Source organism: Anguilla anguilla, chromosome 17 (assembly GCF_013347855.1).
Source record: "Anguilla anguilla isolate fAngAng1 chromosome 17, fAngAng1.pri, whole genome shotgun sequence".
Lineage (NCBI taxonomy): Eukaryota > Metazoa > Chordata > Actinopteri > Anguilliformes > Anguillidae > Anguilla > Anguilla anguilla.
Window position 1 is genome coordinate 20,565,655 of NC_049217.1, and position 18,755 is coordinate 20,584,409.

Here is an 18,755-nt window from a genome sequence, read left to right on the forward strand (position 1 = left end):
GGGATGCTGCTTTGAAGCCCTTAGCTATTATTAGTGCAGAACCATGTAAACATGACAAGTTGGTTCCTTGCTGCATATTGATGGATATTACGGGGAAAGATCCAGCATACGGAAGCCAGCTCTGTGTATTGTTTATTGTAATGAACTGTCATTTAGCTGCAGCAAATGCAAGTTCAGTCATGCCACACTATATTTCCCCAATCAGTATACAATTTCAAGGGCAACCATTACCACTATAGAAATGTATTATTTGTGGTTGTCAGTATATTAGAAATTTAAATGTATTTTTTTCCAATGGAACATGGCGGCTAGTATACCTTAAATATACCTTCTCAGGAACTATGTAAAATGAATAATCCATATTAATCCATATTAACAAATTTTTAGTTTTTCAGTTGGTCTCAGGTATGAAAGAAAAACTGTTGTTCTTTTATATTTGTAGTTTTGTAGTTTTGGGGGGGTATTTAAATAGTGTAGTATTAGCCTTCAATATACATACATAAATACATACCAAATACATAAAATGGTATTTGGTATTGACTGCCTGTTTCTCTCTTTTTGTACTTGTTCTTAAACATTTTGTTTTTGTGTGCTTTCCTATTTATTCCGTAGGCCACATAATTTCCTATTTATTCCGTAGGCCACATAATTTACGCTGAATTCTGACGACTCATTTTCCGAAATTTTTAATATTGTATAACACCTTTGCTGCTTGTAGCAGATTGCTGTAAGAGATGTGCTCTGACAGTTTATATGAATAAAGGATTTATAAATAAACATGTGCACTTCTTTCCTTATCTTTTAAACCAGTTAGAAATGAAGAGCAGATCTGATTATTATAGTTGCAAAAAGTAAGAGAAGGAGCGGTACACGGACAAAGACAATGGCCCAAAAGGTGCTTCTTGGAATGAGGAGGAAGGCCGTGCAAGGCTGCAACATGTAGGTTCAGCACATTTTATTTTTTGCCACGTTTGAATAAAGGCTTTTCACTTTACCATTAAGAGTATCTTGGATTCATACTTGTTTGCCACTTGTACTTTGTCACAATTTTGACTGGCAAACCCCTTTTTTTGATGCATTCATTTTTTTAGCTGTCACGATTTGTGAGTGCATGTCGTAACTTCCGCCATTGTGGCTTTTTGTCTTTTTCCACCACCTTGCTATGCGATCACAAAAACATTAATGAAAGGGCTTGTTTAGTTTAGAAGTGGACAGAAGAGAAGAGTAAGTAGGGAGATAAACGTTTGCTGTTTCAGCGGAAAACTCAAGTTGAAGTGCAGGCTCATGCAAATGAGGTTTTAACAACAGGAAATATGAATAGTATGTCAGGGAGAACCCCTTTGCGTCTGCTTTTTGGTTAGAACGCTGCTGTTTTGCGAATCGCTTGCTGAAGGTTTATTGGCAGTTCTGCGGAACCCAGTGGACACTTTGGGTCGGAATAAGTCTGAGGTTTGTTTGGGTGCGAGTTCTGTCCTGTCTAAGGAGTGAAGACCCACTTCTATGTGTCAGTCACAGGAGGCACGCAGACCCACTCAGACTCAGTCCAAGTATCTGTTTTGCTTATGTCCATTGGATTGAATAATTTTCAGGTCTTCAAGGCCAGATAAGAGAGTGTCGATATGTGATAAGAGTCCATGCTGGCACCGAACCTGCCGCTGAAGGAGGTGAATGAGAAAAACAGGGGCATGTAGGGTGCGCCGTTGGAATTTTCAGAAAAAAGAAAGTCCAACACTGCTGGTGTAATGACTCTGTCAGAATGGCCAGTGGGGCCTTACCTGTGTCCATCAGTCTACATGTTCAGTCTATGCCTACATTTACTGCAAGAGCACCTGTGGTGGCCCTTCAGCTAATGAAAACAAAAGATAACTGTTAAATGTAAATGATAAATGTTATGGACCCAAACAAGAACTGTACACTGATAAGAACAAGTTGCAACACAACAAAATGATTCATAAATAAAACCGAAGTAACAGTAGTTTTTTTTAATTCTAAGTTATCAATTTTTTTTCAAGTCTTGATTGATAGGATCTTTTAAATGTCAAGTTAGACTGTGGTGTCTGACACATACACGCAAAAAAATATTTTCCCCGTATCTGTGGCAGTTAGCAGCATGCAGTGTTAACAGTGACGATTACCTGATGCTATTCTGTGATAGATAAAAGGTCAGCTCTGTGAGTCTTGTGATCTGCAGTAACCTGTGTACATTAACCAAAGCACCGTCTGCTGTCAATGAAAACTATGTTACAGCTGAAATGATGCTGTTTTACGCCTGACCTGCAGAAGAATTTTCATATAGGTCACTTTCATTTTCTCAATGGGAAGATGAACTCAAAGATTAGCATACATACATAAACACACACACACACACACACACACACACACACACACACCATAGTCTGTAAGTATTTGGTTAGTGACACAGTGAAGTGACATTGCTGCTGGCAACCTCCATCCATGGGCAATAACCTGTAGATACTGACACTGAGCAGCTACGTAAATATGTACCAGGTTTATTTAAACCATGATTGCCTAAGTTGGAGCCTAGCAGAAGACCTGCTGATGTGGTCATTAGTTGTCCCACACCATCTGAACATTAGTAGTCTATAATTCATCAGTTCCACACCCATTGACAGCACCATGTAAAATGCACAGGTTTATTGAATCCTGCAGGTGAGACTCACTTGCATTGGCAGTTACTCAGTACCATCTGTTCTGTTCTATCCAGGGCATTTTCTGTTTGGTGGTATCAACTGCATCTTGCCTTTTCTTTGTCGTCCTCTAGTGGTTAGTTAAACGTTGCAGGAAAAAATAATAGCGTGAAATGTAGGACAGGCCTACATGTTGCAGTTATTAGACAGTGGGCCAGTCGCTATTGGTCCAGCTCACTGTTCTTTTTTGTAAACAAAACCTACAAGAAGAAAAATGAATCCCATAGTTAAAGGGGAAGCAAAGCCACATCAAAGGAGCTGCTTCCTGTAGCAAACTCACCCCTCTAAAAAGTCTGCTCCTTTGCTTCCTGTTGCCAAACCCCAAAGCTTCACTGAAACGAGGTATCTTGCCAGAAAATCAACCCCCACATCCCCCCCCCACACACACACACAGACACACTCACCTACGCACACACACACGCACACAAAACAGGAGGATCAATGTCAACTTCTCATTGTCAGTTAGTTTATTTTTATTAGCTTCATATCTGAGAATAAATGCTAAATATAATAGGATTGTTTTTGTTTGAAGCTGCTTCCTGTAGCAAACTCACCCCTCAAAAAAGTCTGCTCCTTTGCTTCCTGTTGCCAAACCCCAAAGCTTCACTGAAACGAGGTATCTTGCCAGAAAATCAACCCCCACATCCCCCCCCCCCCACACACACACACACACACATACACACGCACACACACGCACACACACACATACACACACACACACACGCACACACACACACACACACACACACACACATGCACACACACACAAGCACACAAAACTGGAGGATCAATGTCAACTTGTCATTGTCAGTTAGTTTATTTTTATTAGCTTCATATCTGAGAATAAATGCTAAATATAATAGGATTGTTTTAACAGTTGTTAAAATAATGCACAGTGAAGGAACTTTTCATTCAAATGAGCTGTCAGAGAGTAAGTCTGGTATTAGCAGCACACGTTTACATGATTACAAATGTATAAAAACTGAACACAAATAATCTGGACAAAATTGAATTCAATGTCAAAAGAGAACAGCCTTCCATCAGCATTTCCCATTTAAGGAGACCTTACACATGTATCCACAGCAGAAATAATGACTTAAAAAATTAAAATATAATGCATCTATTTTAAAATATTGCAGATATTACATGCTACTGTTACGGCAGAGGCCATGACAACATCCCAAACACTGAATCTGAGAATGGAAATGCCACACCTCATGAAAAAAAAACAAAAAAAAAAAAACTTAAGTGAAGTAAAAGGCAATTCAAACATTCAAGAGCAATCTGTGTAACATTATTAAGCAGTAGTATAAGTGATCTGCACTTGCACATAAATATCATGGCCTTGTAACATTTATAAGCACATAAAAGCATGAAGGAAGTGTCCCAGAGCAAATTGTATGTTTTGCCTATCTATTGGATATATTTTTTAAATAATAAAAATGACAAATACTCCTCATTACCATTCTTTGTAATGGCCTTTCAATAGATGACTGATACTATTGTACAACTGATCAATTTCCCTGGACACTTTTGCAAAAGAAAATTATTTGTATTATTAATTTACATTACACCAAACTATCTATATTAGAGAACCATATTTAGGGGGAAAAGGATCTGAGAAAAAGTGATATTTTCATAGCAAAACATTTCTCAAATGGATTTATTGCAGTAGGTGTTCAGCATTTCCATCACTGACATGTACCCACCACTAGAGGGCTCAATTCTCTCTGAGGAGGATCTGCCAAGCGCTCCCTCCAGTGGTCCTGGGGCGTTACTGCTACCAGTTGCAGTATCTGAGTCAAAATCATGAGAGGGGAGGGGTAGCAGGGGCATGTTGAGAAGGTGAGGGGGTAGTGGGATGGGAGAAGGGGTCACAGGATTGGGTAGTGAAAAAGGAAGAATGGCTAGAGGAGGAACTGTGTCTATTTCCTTTGAGCCATCCCCAATGTCACCCTCCTTCTCCTCCTCCTCATTCTGCTCCCTGCGGCCTGGATCCAGCTGTCTGGATTTCCCTGGATGATCGCTGAGGTGCTCGTAGGAAGACCTGGCCGGGACAGGGGCATCCCCTTCCTCACCCACCACCTCCACAGAGCACCTCGCGTCCATCTGGTAGCTGAAATGCACTTCAGTCCCATAAGAGTCGGGGTATTCGGAGTAGAAGTAGCCCATGTTGGAGAAGCAGGAGGAGCCGGCACTGCTGTCCCAGAGATCTGTGGGGTTGCTCGTGTGGAGCAGGGCGGCGACGTCCTCAGTTTTGAACACCTCTACAGCGGAGATGTCCTCAAAACTTTGGGGGATATCAAAGGATTCTGGGGCGTACATGGGACTCAGCCATTTCTGGACAGGATTGAATAGAGAAGAGAAGGGGACTCAGTGAGCCAAACCAAAGCCAGAAAAGAATGAATATTCATGCACCTGACACATAATTCATTAAATAATTAAGAGCCACAGTCACATAGCAGTGCTACGCAGGAAGTGTTCCTTAAGAGTTTTCTATAATTTAACAGCAGTGCTGGTGCCTCAACTGTAAATCATATTTATAGGTTTGCAAGAATGAAAATGGTGCAAGATCAATGGAACACGTTTCAAAAATAGTGAAAGGATGTTTTTGATCCCCAGGCTAGACCTCAGCCTGAAACCAAGATCAGAGAAAGCAGCTGTTTTTGTCTACACTTTGATTGCCTGCGTGTTTCTGTCACTGAGGGAATGAAAGAAACCGCAGAAAACAGCTGAGCTCAAACTGCATTTCCCAGGGAACCCAGCGGTTCTGTGTGGTGCACCTCTTCCTACAGAGTGCCAGCAAAGCGCCTCACATCACAAAGCTGCTGGTTTTACGCACTAAAGAGCGTTAAGCGCTGCGTCAGAAGCCCATCCATCAGTTTAAAATGTATCAGGCATTTAGATGGTGACTCTGAGCGCTCTTCAATTAAAAATAATTAATCTAAAAACCACCAGTTTATGCTCCAGAGATACAACATGCCTTGCAGTGACCCTTGTGATTTACCTGGAAATTCCCTCCATGGACAGAATTTAAGGACTGGAAGTAGGTGGAGGGGTTTGGCACATGTGGCAGCTTCCACTTGTAAACCCTGGAAAACAATAAATAATGAGCAGGGAAACACAGCAAAATATGTCCCATATCTTTACTGAGCATCTGAGCATGTGCATCAAGACCATCCTATCAGCATGTGACCCTCTAATATCCTAGAGTACTATCACTGACGTGTCACAAGTACTGAATCAACGATGCATGATCTCCCCACAGATGCAGTGTGACATGTTGACTTTGCGTGATGTCACTTTCCCACATGAGCCCCTCCCCACTGCTCACCAGCCGGCTCTGTGGATTTTGCAGGTGATCAGGACCAGAAAGGCAACAGCAGCAGTCACCAGCCCCAAAGTCACCTGCAGTTCTGGGCCCAGACCTGGGAAAGACCCTGGGTGCGAGGCTAGAGAGAGTGAGGGGTGAGGGAGAAAGGGGGGAGGGGACGGGAGAGGGAGAAGAGAAATACAGTGGAGAAAGTGAGTGAGCACAGAGCCCTCCTTCTCACCTCAGCAGATGTGCCATAAAATACAATTACGCAAACAAGAGAAAAACATCAAGCAGAGATGAGTTCACTGATCCTTCAACTGTTATTGCTTTTGAAAAATAACTGTTACACATTACAAGATAGAAACATTCAAAATGGTCACGGTCACTTGAATTAAAAGCTGTTACCTCTTTCAGGTGACCTCCCGACCTCTGACCTCCAGGACGCAGTGGGGCTCCAGCTGCTCCACACCCCTCTGAGGGCGGGTAAACTATTCCGTGGCTCTGGTGGCTTCACTCGAACCCTGGCCTCATACAGCCGTCCCTTTTCAAGCTCGTCCTCGGGCAGCTCTACTGACATCTGTTTGGCCGTGAGGTTCCTTGACACCGCATTCTGAGACAGACGCACGGACAGACAGACAGAAAGACAGGATCTTCATCATCAGGACGGAGCTGCTGGGCGGGTCAGAGTTAATCTGAAATCCTACTGATGTCCTGTGACACGCACACTCCAGTAACACACCTGTCGGCACCACTCACCTCCCAGGGCTGCTCTGACCGTTTGTACTGCAGTTCAAAATTATAGCTGGGGATCAGATTTGAATGGGGACTGCCGAGACTCCAGGAGACATTTGACTTGACGACGATGGGTTTGCCAGGGGGGTGCATTTTTACTGCCGAAAAGCAACAGCAACAAAAGACAGGCCTCAGTTAATTTTCCATAAAGAGCAGTCAATTAGTTTCAATCCCAGAGCTCGGTTCTCTATCACTAAAGCATTAAGAAAAGTGTAGAAATAAGGCAAACATTTAATATGTCTGGTAGCCATCTCTTGTGCCCAAGGTACACAAGGATGCTTTAAGCTCAGTGCAGAGCCCTTTGTAAAATCTGAGGCAGTCACCATTATGCGCCGGCCTGTAGTCCTTCAAACAGGCAACCTCAGAGTCTCCACACACGACATGAATTGTCAATTTGTTGTAATAAGTGAATACCTGCAATGGAGAAGTAACAGACAGAGAAAATAAAGTTTCAGGTTTTGTTGTTACAAATCAGGGAACAAGAGAAAGAGTGCCATAAGCATAAGCCTTTGTCGTATTTTGTCATTAAACTAGTCAATACTCCTCTTGGTTGAATGCTGCTAAAATGGAAATCGACCCTGTGGCCTAGATTCAATCAGCATTTGCCATTAACTTTGACTCTAAATGTGAAAGAACTGTTGGTGATCTTCACACATGCAGCTTGGAGAGTGTGCTTGTGAGGGAGGAAACCATCCCTAGCGCTTCATTGCAAGTCCACATTAAAGACAAATATTAATTGTATCCAGACCACAGAGATGACCTCCATTTTAGCAGTTATCATTAGTGAAAATTAAGGACAGAAGTAGACTGAATCCAGCTTGATTGCATTCATATATTCTTACAGACATGTTATGTGTATGTACAGTATTCTGTATATAGAGAGCAGTTGGACAAAATAACAGAAACACCACATGAAAGAGGACTTTTAACTAACTTATAACTACAAAGGCAGCTACACAGGTGTTGTATTACGTTGAACACCAATTTGCAGAATGCGTCAGGAATTAAAGAGGTCTGACAATCAGCAGTTTCATATGCAAGTTTCCAAAGCAACAAGAGGCAGCTAACAGAGTTCAAGAGGCCAAATAGCCAGTGGCCAAACTGAAGGTGCATCAGCAAGGGGAACTGCCAAAAATGATGACAAATATCCCCACACTAACAAACTGTGCCGGCAAAGAGAGACAGTAGTCACAAGTCAAAGTTCACTGACAGGGACAGACGGATACTTAACAGCACAGTTACTAAACACCCAGTACTACTGCCGCAAAAATGACCTCCCAACAAAAACTCCACGCAATCAGCTTCACAGAGCTGCTGTTCATGGCAATTCAGAGGATCCCTTATCTCTAAGGCTAATGTATAATGACGTGGGACCTGGTGCCAGGATCACAGAACCTGGAACCCTGAGTAATGGATGAAAGATCTGAGGTGCGGTCGTCTAACACGGGGCTCAGGCTTGTGGATGCCTGCACAGAGAGAGGACTCGGGAGACAGAGACAAGTGAACCAACGAAAGACTTAACCACCTTAACCAAACAGGAACAAAGAAACAAAACAACAAACGGCCAAAAACCACAAAGGACTAAACGTGCCCACTGTGGCCGTCAGAACTCGCAAACAGAGACCAGGAACTTACATACACAGGAGTAAGAACAGGTGTACTGAATAAACTTGCAAACAATAATTAACTAATGATTTGATAACAGCATCACAAACAGTGACCAAATAGACAGAAATGAGACACACTAGGGCTGAGGAACAGGCAGCATCTGGTGGACAGACTAGGGAACTGTGACATTGTACATTGTTTTTCCTTCATCTGGATGGGCTTACTGAGAAGAAAGCCAATGGAAGTCTTCAGCCCACAATACCTGTGGTCAGCTGTTGAACATGCTGGCAAATATGTAATGGTATGAGCAGCCATTTGGAGGGAGTCATTAGGTCTGATGCTTCCTCTGCATGGTCCAATATCTCATAATCTCCAATCACTGCACACAATTCAGAACTTGTACGACATCATTCCAAGAAGGACAATGAAGGGCGGCTCTATACCTTACTAGTTACTAGTTGTTAAAATTCCGTTAGGCATTTCCATTATTTTATTCAACCCTTGAACATATGCCCAGTATATGTTATGTACATAGATTTTTTTCCTCAACAATATTCAAGCATAGTGTGTGAACAGGTAAAAAAATTAGAAATACTGGCGGTGGTGTAATATTGCATTTAGTTTCAAAGGAACCCTGTCAGGAACTTCATGTCAAAGGTTCTAATTTATGTTTTAGAATGTATACTTCGAAAGCAAGCTGGCAGGTCCTGAAGGCTTGGTCCTCACCCTCCGCGGGCATCAGCTCACAACTCTTCCTGCAAGAACAAAAGAAAAGATAAAATACTGAATGCTGCTGTGCTCTCGCAGATATTGGGACATTATTGAGAGTCTACTGGTTGCAGTGGAAGCACTCGCTGTTGCCGACCACCTTCCCATATTGCTTGGAATGATACATACACATTTCCGTATGCTTTTGCTTTGAGAACGCAGTGGACCTCCGGGGGTGTTCCAAAACCGTTCCAAACACAGCTTATTTTTTTGATGTAGTCATTAAAACAAGTCAGATCTACAGAGAGAAAAGACGCACAAAATCTGCTTGTAAGCCGTACCTTTATATTGGAATTGATTGTTCATTTTACATTTTACCCAACTGTCCTAACTCCTTTGGCCTATACAATGAAATTAATGGAAATCTATCTATCTATCTATCTATCTATCCATCCATCTATCTATCTGTGTGATCGTCTGTTTCTCCATCAGTCATTTTTCGCTCCTGCTCTTTTCATTCCCGCTCTGTCCAGTAAAGGCGGACTTGAGTGCCAGATGTACCCTCAGGTAGCCTTACCGTGCAGTGAGTGACAGGGAAGCATCTGCACGGCGAGCAGAAGAAAGAGAGACCTCCGCCACAGGACCTCCATCATTGCTCCTACAGATGGACAGAGACGCTTATTTCCATGGTTACATGTCTGTTTCAGCAAAAATATTTTATTTTCTGCATGTAGAACATACTGTAAGATTCCACAGCCATATGTTAGTACAAAAGTGTTTAAAAAAAAACTGTTTTTACAGTTCACTGAATGACAACTAAGGTTCCTAATTTTATAATTAATGTCGTACCAGATCAACCGGACGGTTGGTAGGTTGGACCAATAGCAGCTGCCCAAGTGGCGAGGGTGGCACGGCTGTGAGGTGTGAGAGTTGGCACTCGTACGCGGCACAGTGCTGGAGAGCATAAACCCCACCCTGAAAAATGTGAAACAAATGGCACCCGCAACAGCAACTGTGACCAAATGACCAGAGTCCATTCTGCTTGCACAGCAAAAGTGCTGCATTTGCACCATGTATAAATATTAGCAGTGAAGTTGGGGGGGATGGGGGGGGGGGGGGGGAGGGGGCTGCATACAGTTAACAACAAAACTCCCAAATAGGGTCATACGACTAAGAACTGAGTTTAACATTACATGGCATTGCAGGAATTTATTAGATGCACCTACCCAGAGAGACTATATGCATTTCTACATAGTATCAATTTATAAAGCTGGATATATACTGAAGTCCTGTCCTGTCCTGGGATTCCATCCTGCAAGCTTTAGGTCACACAGGAAAATGCCCAGCGTTAATTCAACTCTAACAGTGTTAATTAAACTCTTAACAGATAGCATTTGGTCCGAAATGCCATCTGTTAGAGTTGAACTAACACTGGACATTTTCCTGTGTTACCTAAAGCATGCAGTTCAGTTCCCTAACCATTGTACTACACTGCCGTACTACAGAGCTTAGGGCTCCGCTCAGGTTCTGCTCAGAACGCGAGCTGCTATGGCTGTCTAACTGTGGCACCTGCTTCACTGACACTCCAGGCCACCCGTGCTAGTCATACGGGGTTGCGTTATTACCGAAACGGTTTAAGAACGAGCTCGTGATCCTGCTCAGAGACGGATGAGCACAGTCGAATCGAGTGTGAGATGGACACCGCTTCTAATGTAGATGATGGTAAATGTTTTTCTTTTCTTTTCAATTTGATGAGTATTTTATGATTAGACTTGATTGTAGCTCATTTCCTCGTTATGGCAAATGAGCATTCAGCTGAGACCTACAGTCATTTTGTTACCAATAAAAGCCAAAGACCCCTCGCTGATCTTGCCTTATTTGTGCAGTGTTTTCAGTAGGACAGGACATAATTCAAAAATACAGGCTGAAAATTGCCATCCAGCATCTCAAATCAAAAATTAAGGTGGGTTCACTTGGCTGAGAGGCAACAACTAAAAAAACTGTCACACTATGCCATTGCTCCAACATTCAATTAAAATTTCCCAAATGTGTCACTTCTACGGAGCAGGTTTACCTCTCATTCCAGATGTCTGGCAGTCAAAAGGACAATCCAGATGTCCAGGTTCTTCCTCTCTCTCCCTCTCTCTCTCACAAACCTCTTCACTCTATGAGACCCCTGCCACTTTCAATCACTTCTTTTCTTTCTACCCCTTTAAGTAATAATCTCTTCTCTTTTTCTGTCTACCCTATTTTACTTACTCAGTCCCCCCCCCTTTCTCTTTCTCTCTCTTGCTCTCTCTCTTTCTCTGATGGTTATGACGATGAAGACATTCTGGTCCCAGCCCAGTGACATTTCATGGCAGTGCAGGCAAACCACAATTTTGTTCTGACCCTGACGGTTGTATCTCATACAGGAAGCCACAGTGGAGGCTGAGGAAAGAAAAAAAAATATCACCATCTCTCTCGCTCTAACACACACGCACACACACACATACCCACGCACACATACATGCACACACAGACAAACACGCACACGCACATGCACACGCACACTTTTTATGTGGCGTGAGCACTGCGAATGAAGGCCTGGGGCCTGTTGTCACCTGTGAAGGTAAAAATAGAGTGACTGCGACCCTGCCAAACCACATCCTGCCAAAGAGCCCCAGCAAAGGCACAATAAACTGAAGTGCACAGGCCAGAATAATTACATCTGGGGGGGGGGGGGGCTGCATTTACCATAAACACACAAGAGTTAAAATGAGCATTTCAGCATTTGACCACCCACATTTACATGATGTTTTCACACACGGTCCATTTATACAGCTGGACATTTTAGCTTAAGTATCTTGCAGCAGGTACAGCAGCACTGCTCCATTCACCCAAGCCCATGCACTCATTACTCGTGGCCTGTTTAACTGCGCCATGCCACATGCATGCTCATACAGACCCCTGAGCACAGTCACTGCAACAGTGCAAACGTGTCAGTGCACAACACCCTTTACTGTTCTTGCACCGCACAAACATAGTGGTGCATGTGCCACGTGTAAAGTAGGAACATGCATATCAAACTTAATTTAATAAAGCCATCTGTACTTTTCTAGCCTCTCCATGATTTACACTTCAAAACAAAAAATGAACATTAACTGTTGCCTGGGATCTGAACAATTAAATATGTGTGTGTGTGTGTGTGCATGTGTGGGCATGCGTACACAGACGCACACACATGCACACGTTGTGTATGGTCTTTAGTTTAATTTCAGATGAGACTGCTTCTTATTATTCTGTGAAACAAATTGAATTAATATGGATGGATAGGTTCTTCAGCCAAACCAGTCTGGCCCACCAGACCAGTCTGTGAGTTTCAGTTGCAAATATACAAATATTCAGAAGTCATATGGATTGCTTCGTCTTTATTGGGGGAAGGGGGGGGGGTGTGATTGTTAAATGAGTCACATATTTGTGAGACTCAATCGCAAAAATATTTTGACCAATGAAAGCCCTGCTAAAAAATTATCTCATACCAAAGCTGGCCAGATGACAGAATATTATTTCAGTAAGAGGAGAGAAACAGCATCGCACAAGCAAGAGAAACTTTATCCTTCACAATAGGACACAGACCCTTTAATAGTCACGGATGGAGTAGAGGGCCACATGGGTTTGAATACAGAGCCCCAAAACCTACGGTGGCATTTGCACTTATAGAGGGTCCTCAGAAGTGCTGACATAGGTGAACTTCATTCTGGGGCACATTATGCAAAATGACAACAACAACAACAACAACAAAGAAATAAAAAGGAAATGTGTTTCACAACCCCGTCGCGCCTGCATTCGCGCCATCACACTTTCAGCGCAATCTGTCACCTCGACGACCCTGTTTCTTTCTTGCCCTCCAGGACGCCTAACGGTAATCTTTCTGCTGAGGCTCAGAGCGAATGGCAAGGCAGCTCTGGCTTAAAGGTCAGAGTCCGCTTCGGGGCGGAAAAGAACACCGCACAGTGCATAGCTGGTGTACAAACGTTAAAAAAAGCTCCAGCTGCAGACCACAGCGAGGGGGGTGGTAGGAAAGGGGGGGGGGGGGGGGGGGGTGGGGGGGGTTGGGGGGGGGGGGGGGTAGTGTGAACAAGAGGCACAAAACAAAGTGAGAATAAACACAGACTCCTGAGGAAGTGAAGAATCTTTGAATTTAAGGGATAAGAAATGTTAAGGCCCAGAAGATAATTGCATACTGTTTAAAGAAAGATAAAAACTCATTAGTCAGGAGAATCACTTGTGTGTGTGTGTGTGTGTGTGTGTGTGTGTGTGTGTGTGAGTGTGCATGTGCATGTGTGTGCATGCATGTTGATACTCTGAGTTCATGTACCCTGAGCCTGATACAGAGCCACCTCATATTTTGGAGAATTTATTTTTCAGTATGCAATACCTTTCACTCTGACACCAACTCAGAGACCAACCAAATGACCTACCAGCAGCTTAGAAGTTAGAAAAGAGTACTTTCCTTTGACCACCAGATGGCACTAAAAGGATTATAGCTCCACTGTCCAGCTTTTAACCACAGCTAAACAGCCCTCCTTGTTTGATCGTACTGGACGACTATGTTAAGAACCTTTTCCTCCATGACACATCCTGTGAACAACCAGACCAGCAATAAGACTCTCATTCACACTGCTTCAAGGGCGTGTAGTTCTGCTTCAGCAATGTTCCAGAATGTTCCAGTCCTTACATTTGAACATGGTTTTTAATGGTGGCTTCCCTCCTGTACGTCTCGGATGACTCTTGGTGAAAAGGGGCCCCCTGTCCCAATCTGCTGACCTACAATGCAGGCATTGGCCTTCACTTTAAACTGCCATTCTACTAACATTAATAAACCCAGACCATGGAGTGTTTTACCCGAGAACTCACACAGGAAGCAGTGCCTCAATTCTCTTCTTGTTTTGATCACCAAACTGAGTTTTTCACTGAAATGAACATGAATAAATCATAACAACAACAACAATAATAATCATCATCATCATCATCATCATATTCATAATATTAAGGTTAGAGAGGTGCAGAAAGCACTTCTCCTGTCATTGCTACAGTAATTGTGATAGGCAACTTCAGACTTAAGCAGCCAGAATTTTAACGGTAGTGGCAGTTTTGGTTGTTAGCCACATTAGTTGTCCTGTGCAGTGGGTAGCTAGTGAAACAGGACACATCTTTATTCCTGTACTGACATTGCAGAACAGTTTCCCACAATTTTTATGATTTTCTTCTCTCTTGTTCTTCTGGAACGCAGAAGGAAGTGGCCATTGCTGCTGCTCATTGCTGGCTGGCTAGCCATCTGAAGCCCTGGTCTTCCACAGCCCCACACTTCTAAAAAACACAAGCAAGACACCGAAGCTCAAAGTGGACTGGAGTGCACTTTCAACCACCTGTTTTTCGATGGGAGAGCAAGACTTTGTAAACCCTTTAAAGGAGAGACCAGTGGAAGTGTGCATGGACCAGGAAGAGGGTTTCTAACTCTCACAAAAAGCAACAGCATGCAACTGACCCGACCAACAGACCTACATGTTTAGGAGTTCTGTCCTGAGGGTACCGATTGAGGGGCAAGAGGAGATCCCACAGGATGTTCCTGATATTTCAAACACAGAGAGGAAGAGAGAGAATAAGATAAGAGAGAGACAGACAGAGAGAGAGAGAGAGAGAGAGAGAGAGAGAGAGAGATAGAGGGTGGAAGAACTTCCACCGAGATAACATATTGTTTTTAAAAAGTGGGTCAATGAGCCTTTAACTGTGGGGAGAACAGCGCATGCATGCAGGCGCAATTACGTAAGAAACTGAGCTCAAACCCAGACCAAAGAAAGGGTAACATGATCCAGACGTGTGCACGTTACACGTGCACATAAATCTGCAAGCACATTCCCCCTCCAGCAACAAGTACTGCTTCTCTGCAAATAACAGCATGTCGTCAATCCCTCTGAGGTACTATGGTTTCATATTATAACCATATTAATACACCTGAGCCATATTGTGCCATATCATTGTTTTCATATACATATATTTATCGCATAGGTATACAGCATATCTTTGGATACTTTTTTGCTTATTTTTTTTTTTTTTTACGTTACGGTGGGCATTTGAATAGTTATGAAACTTGAAAATGTATTTATCATGAATTGCCTAAATCGAAGATCCAGCTGTAAGAATGCTTTTTTGTACAAAAAAAAAAGAAAACAGGAAAAATGTTATTTTTTTGGGGTAGGAGATCGCTTGAACTAAACCCAAATACTGCCCAAAATCTGAGAAGAATGTGACTCTCAGACCACGCTTGAGCCACAGATGCTACTCAGGCTGCAGCAATTAGAGTAAATGAGCCCTTCAAAGGAAACACAGACCTCAAAGCATCCGTTTCCTGTGCAGTGGACCCAAGCCAGCTCTAGGATGGGTCCTCAATTAAGACCTTATAGAAGCACATGCCATGATTTCACACAGAACCAGTCAACGGTCACACGTTTGAGGGACACACGTTTGAGGGACACACGTTTCGATCCAACTAACTCGGGAGCAGGGCGGGGGGGGGGGGGGGGGGGGGGATATTGGAAATATTCGTGTAAAATCGCGCGGAGAGGTAACGCCCGAAGCATAGGCTCTGCGTCTCGGGGCCGCTGTCTGTGAACACTTTAGCAGGGGTTTGATGGTCCTAGGCCCTATTATCTGGGAGCTATTGAACTTTGAAAGCGTTTGCCGGCTGCATTTTTTTCCAAATGGAAGCTTAAAGGAGAGTGCTGCTGTTTACAGAAACAAAAAAGTAAAGCTCATTGTTACGTAAGGTCTCAGTCTCAGATTTTTATAAAAGATTATGAGGAAATTAAAATTAAACTTGTGTATACATGCATGCATACACAGGTATGCACACGTGTGTGCGTGTGTATGTGCGTGTCTGCGTCTCTGAGTGTGAGTGTGCACGTTTGGCACTCATCGATATTCAGTAAGAGATTTAGGTGCTGAGTGGCATTCTGAGGTAAATTAAAAGCACTGTCAGCCCATACAGTACAGTCTTGCCTCTGGGTGGCAGCTGTCTGAGTTTAAGGCATGCATTTGATTTAATTAAAAATGTTCAGCATCTTGACATCAGAGGAACATCTTAACTCTTTTAAAAGAAAACACAGTGATATAAGATACTGTCCTTCAGTGCCTCTCTCGGGCTCCATGGTGTGCAGCCCCTGTTTCTGTTTCTGTGGCAAAAGTACTCCCTCATCTAATTTCATTTAAATGTTTCATTAGCATGATATATCAAATGCATATTGATAAAGCTTACAATTTAATTGGCTGATTGATTTAATTGATCTAAAAATTGTTCTCTCCCTCTCCAACTCTCTCCAACAGCTGATGTGTGGTGAACATTCTGGCACAAAATGGCTGCAGTGCATCACCCAGGTGGGTGCTACACATTGGTAGTGTTTGAGGTGAGTTTCCCTCTCATCACTGGAAAGCACTTTGAGCATCTGGAAAAGTTCTATATAATTCAATGTTCAAAGCTTACATATTTAACTGAATAACAACAAAACAGTTAGACAGTGTCAAAAAAAGAATGATGAACAATAACAACAGGAAACAGATCCAGAATATCAGACTCAGGATCACTGCACACTGCACTTTATGACAATGTTACAACATTTGTCTTAAGCAGTAATATGCTACTATGACTGATTATGACAACAGTTATACATACAACAGTGTACTACAGGCTAGTTCTACAACTGCATTCTATAGGCTTTATGGCATATGGTAAAAGTAAAGTGTTAGAGAAAACCATGACTACTAATACCAATAAGAACATTAACAACAACAAAAAATTATCATCACAATTAAATTGTAACAAAAGTAATAGAGATAAAACTGGTAATAGGAACATGTAACAGAAACAGGTTAAAAACCACCTCTCTCTAGCTCTCTCTCTCTCTCCCCCCATTTTCTGTGTGTAGTATTTTCTGCTTTTTTGCACTTTCATGGCCTCCCTCCCAGCCACATGATCCTCCTCTCACCCTCCTATGTGGGTCTGGCTCCCTCTTAGATAAAAAAAAATTCCTGCCTTTTCACTGGAGATGAGGTACAACCGAGCAGCAGACTAATGCTGTCAAATCAGGGGACATAAATGTAATTCACAGGTGAGTAAGTATAATGGAATCAGTGGGTCTTCAACAAAACTTTACATTAAATCCACCCCCGATAACCGGGACACCATCATATGTTCATAAATGAATTTTTTCATCCATTTTTTTCTTTTGCAGTCATACCATATTTAATGTATGACTAATTGTTTCTCCTGCCTTACATTGGGTGGATTTATGAAACGTGAATATTCTGTCATTCACAGTGGCAGGCAATGGTTTGTGACATTTTTTTGCATTTTTTTGCTTTATTCAGACAGATAGAAGTTTGAAAGGGTAACAGACAGAGAAGGGTCCACAGCTGAGAAAGGGCAATGGTCAGGATCAAACCCCTACCAACCCAGGAGCCATCGCATTTGGCTCGAGAGTTGGCCGACTAATGAAATTCGCCAAAGGTCTTTCCGTGGTTTGCCATTTTAAAATGAGATTTTATGGTAACCCTCCATGAAATTCATATATGCTCCTCTGCGAAACTGAAATGTAAATAAGGATAATCAACTTACATGCCAGTGGGTTCACAGTCTGTCCTTTAGGTGCAGTTGCTGGGTGTAGTTGCAGGAAGCGAGGGAGGGGAGTGGCTGGAAAACTAAAAGGAGAGACTCCATGCGGTCCGCCTCGGGCGCAGGTGTGCGTGGCGGCGGCCCCCACGGGCAGCCGTGACATTTAACCTGCCCTCTGCGGGTGTGAGCTCGTGGGGGGACAGCGCAGGTGCGCCGGCCCAACCTCTCGGGGCGCTGGAGGTCTGGTTACAACCCGCTCTGTTTACGACGCCCTTCTGCGCCGTAAATCCTGCCCTCGTCCCAGAGACCAATACGCAAAGGCAATGCCGTCTGGGGACACCGCTATCGCCGTAGTAGAGAGGTAGTAGAGACTGAGAATGTGAGAAAAGGGGGATGAAGGGGGGGATAAAGGGAAGGCTTAACTCTGAAGATTTCTCATGCCACAGAAGGATACGGGGATATGATTGGATGAAAAAAACAGGGAAGGACAAACTGAGAGAGAAAAAAGACAGATAGAGATAGAGAGGGAAAGGAGGACAGGGTGAAAAATGAACCAACAGAGGAAGAATTTAAGGGCAGCTGTCAGACCTCTAATGACTTACATCCATTCCAACACCTGTGTCACAATGAATGGATATAAATAAATAAATAAATAAATAAATAAATAAATCCCCCAAAGGTAAAACAGATAATCAACAGAAAGGTGACCCATAGTTTGTAAAAATTAATTTCCTTCTTTTGCAAGCACCTGCTTTGGAAATGCTTAATTTCTAGCATAGCCTGGAGCATATCATCTGAAATTATTGCACCGTCATTAGGCAAACAGACTTTCGGAAACCTGGACTCATCATATCCTTAATACGCATATAAGTGATGTCACAATTAAATGTTGGACTAATGTTGACTTTTTGGAAATGTAGATAGATTCGTTTTATTTTGTTTTCAAGATTAAGAGCGCATTTGAATTTATTCA

The 18,755-nt window shown here is 42.8% G+C and overlaps 2 protein-coding genes across 2 annotated transcripts in view; both read right to left on the bottom strand.

Moving 5' to 3' along the window:
* Nucleotides 1-3,501: 3,501 nt before the first annotated feature.
* LOC118216815 (interleukin-2 receptor subunit beta-like) lies at nucleotides 3,502-11,562 on the bottom strand. The gene is made up of 11 exons (XM_035398335.1): nucleotides 11,207-11,562; nucleotides 9,982-10,107; nucleotides 9,710-9,790; nucleotides 9,322-9,430; nucleotides 9,110-9,179; nucleotides 7,140-7,230; nucleotides 6,781-6,914; nucleotides 6,430-6,634; nucleotides 6,043-6,160; nucleotides 5,716-5,800; nucleotides 3,502-5,048 (listed from the first exon to the last, which is right to left on the bottom strand). Exons 3-11 carry the CDS (start codon nucleotides 9,783-9,785, stop codon nucleotides 4,362-4,364), a joined length of 1,575 nt encoding a protein of 524 aa, XP_035254226.1. The 5' UTR covers nucleotides 9,786-9,790; nucleotides 9,982-10,107; nucleotides 11,207-11,562; the 3' UTR covers nucleotides 3,502-4,361.
* Nucleotides 11,563-13,266: 1,704 nt separating this feature from the next.
* The window catches only part of LOC118216814 (beta-1,4-mannosyl-glycoprotein 4-beta-N-acetylglucosaminyltransferase-like), a 45,087-nt gene continuing 39,598 nt past the window's right edge, over nucleotides 13,267-18,755 (bottom strand). Inside the window, exons 2-3 of the transcript XR_004763077.1 lie at nucleotides 17,786-18,274; nucleotides 13,267-14,743 (exon numbers count right to left, since the gene is read on the bottom strand). The gene's annotated coding sequence lies outside the window, so the exon portion shown is untranslated. The remainder of the gene's footprint in view (nucleotides 14,744-17,785; nucleotides 18,275-18,755) is intronic.

Bases quoted from the DNA above. Each gene is read 5' to 3' on its own strand.
- LOC118216815 (XM_035398335.1), bottom strand. From the start codon at position 9,785: ATGATGGAGGTCCTGTGGCGGAGGTCTCTCTTTCTTCTGCTCGCCGTG. The intron at 6,635-6,780 runs GTGAGTGGTGCC...CGTCTGTCTCAG, and splicing joins GGTCAGAGCAGCCCTGGGAG to AATGCGGTGTCAAGGAACCT. The intron at 5,801-6,042 runs GTGAGCAGTGGG...ATTGTTTTCCAG, and splicing joins AAAATCCACAGAGCCGGCTG to GGTTTACAAGTGGAAGCTGC.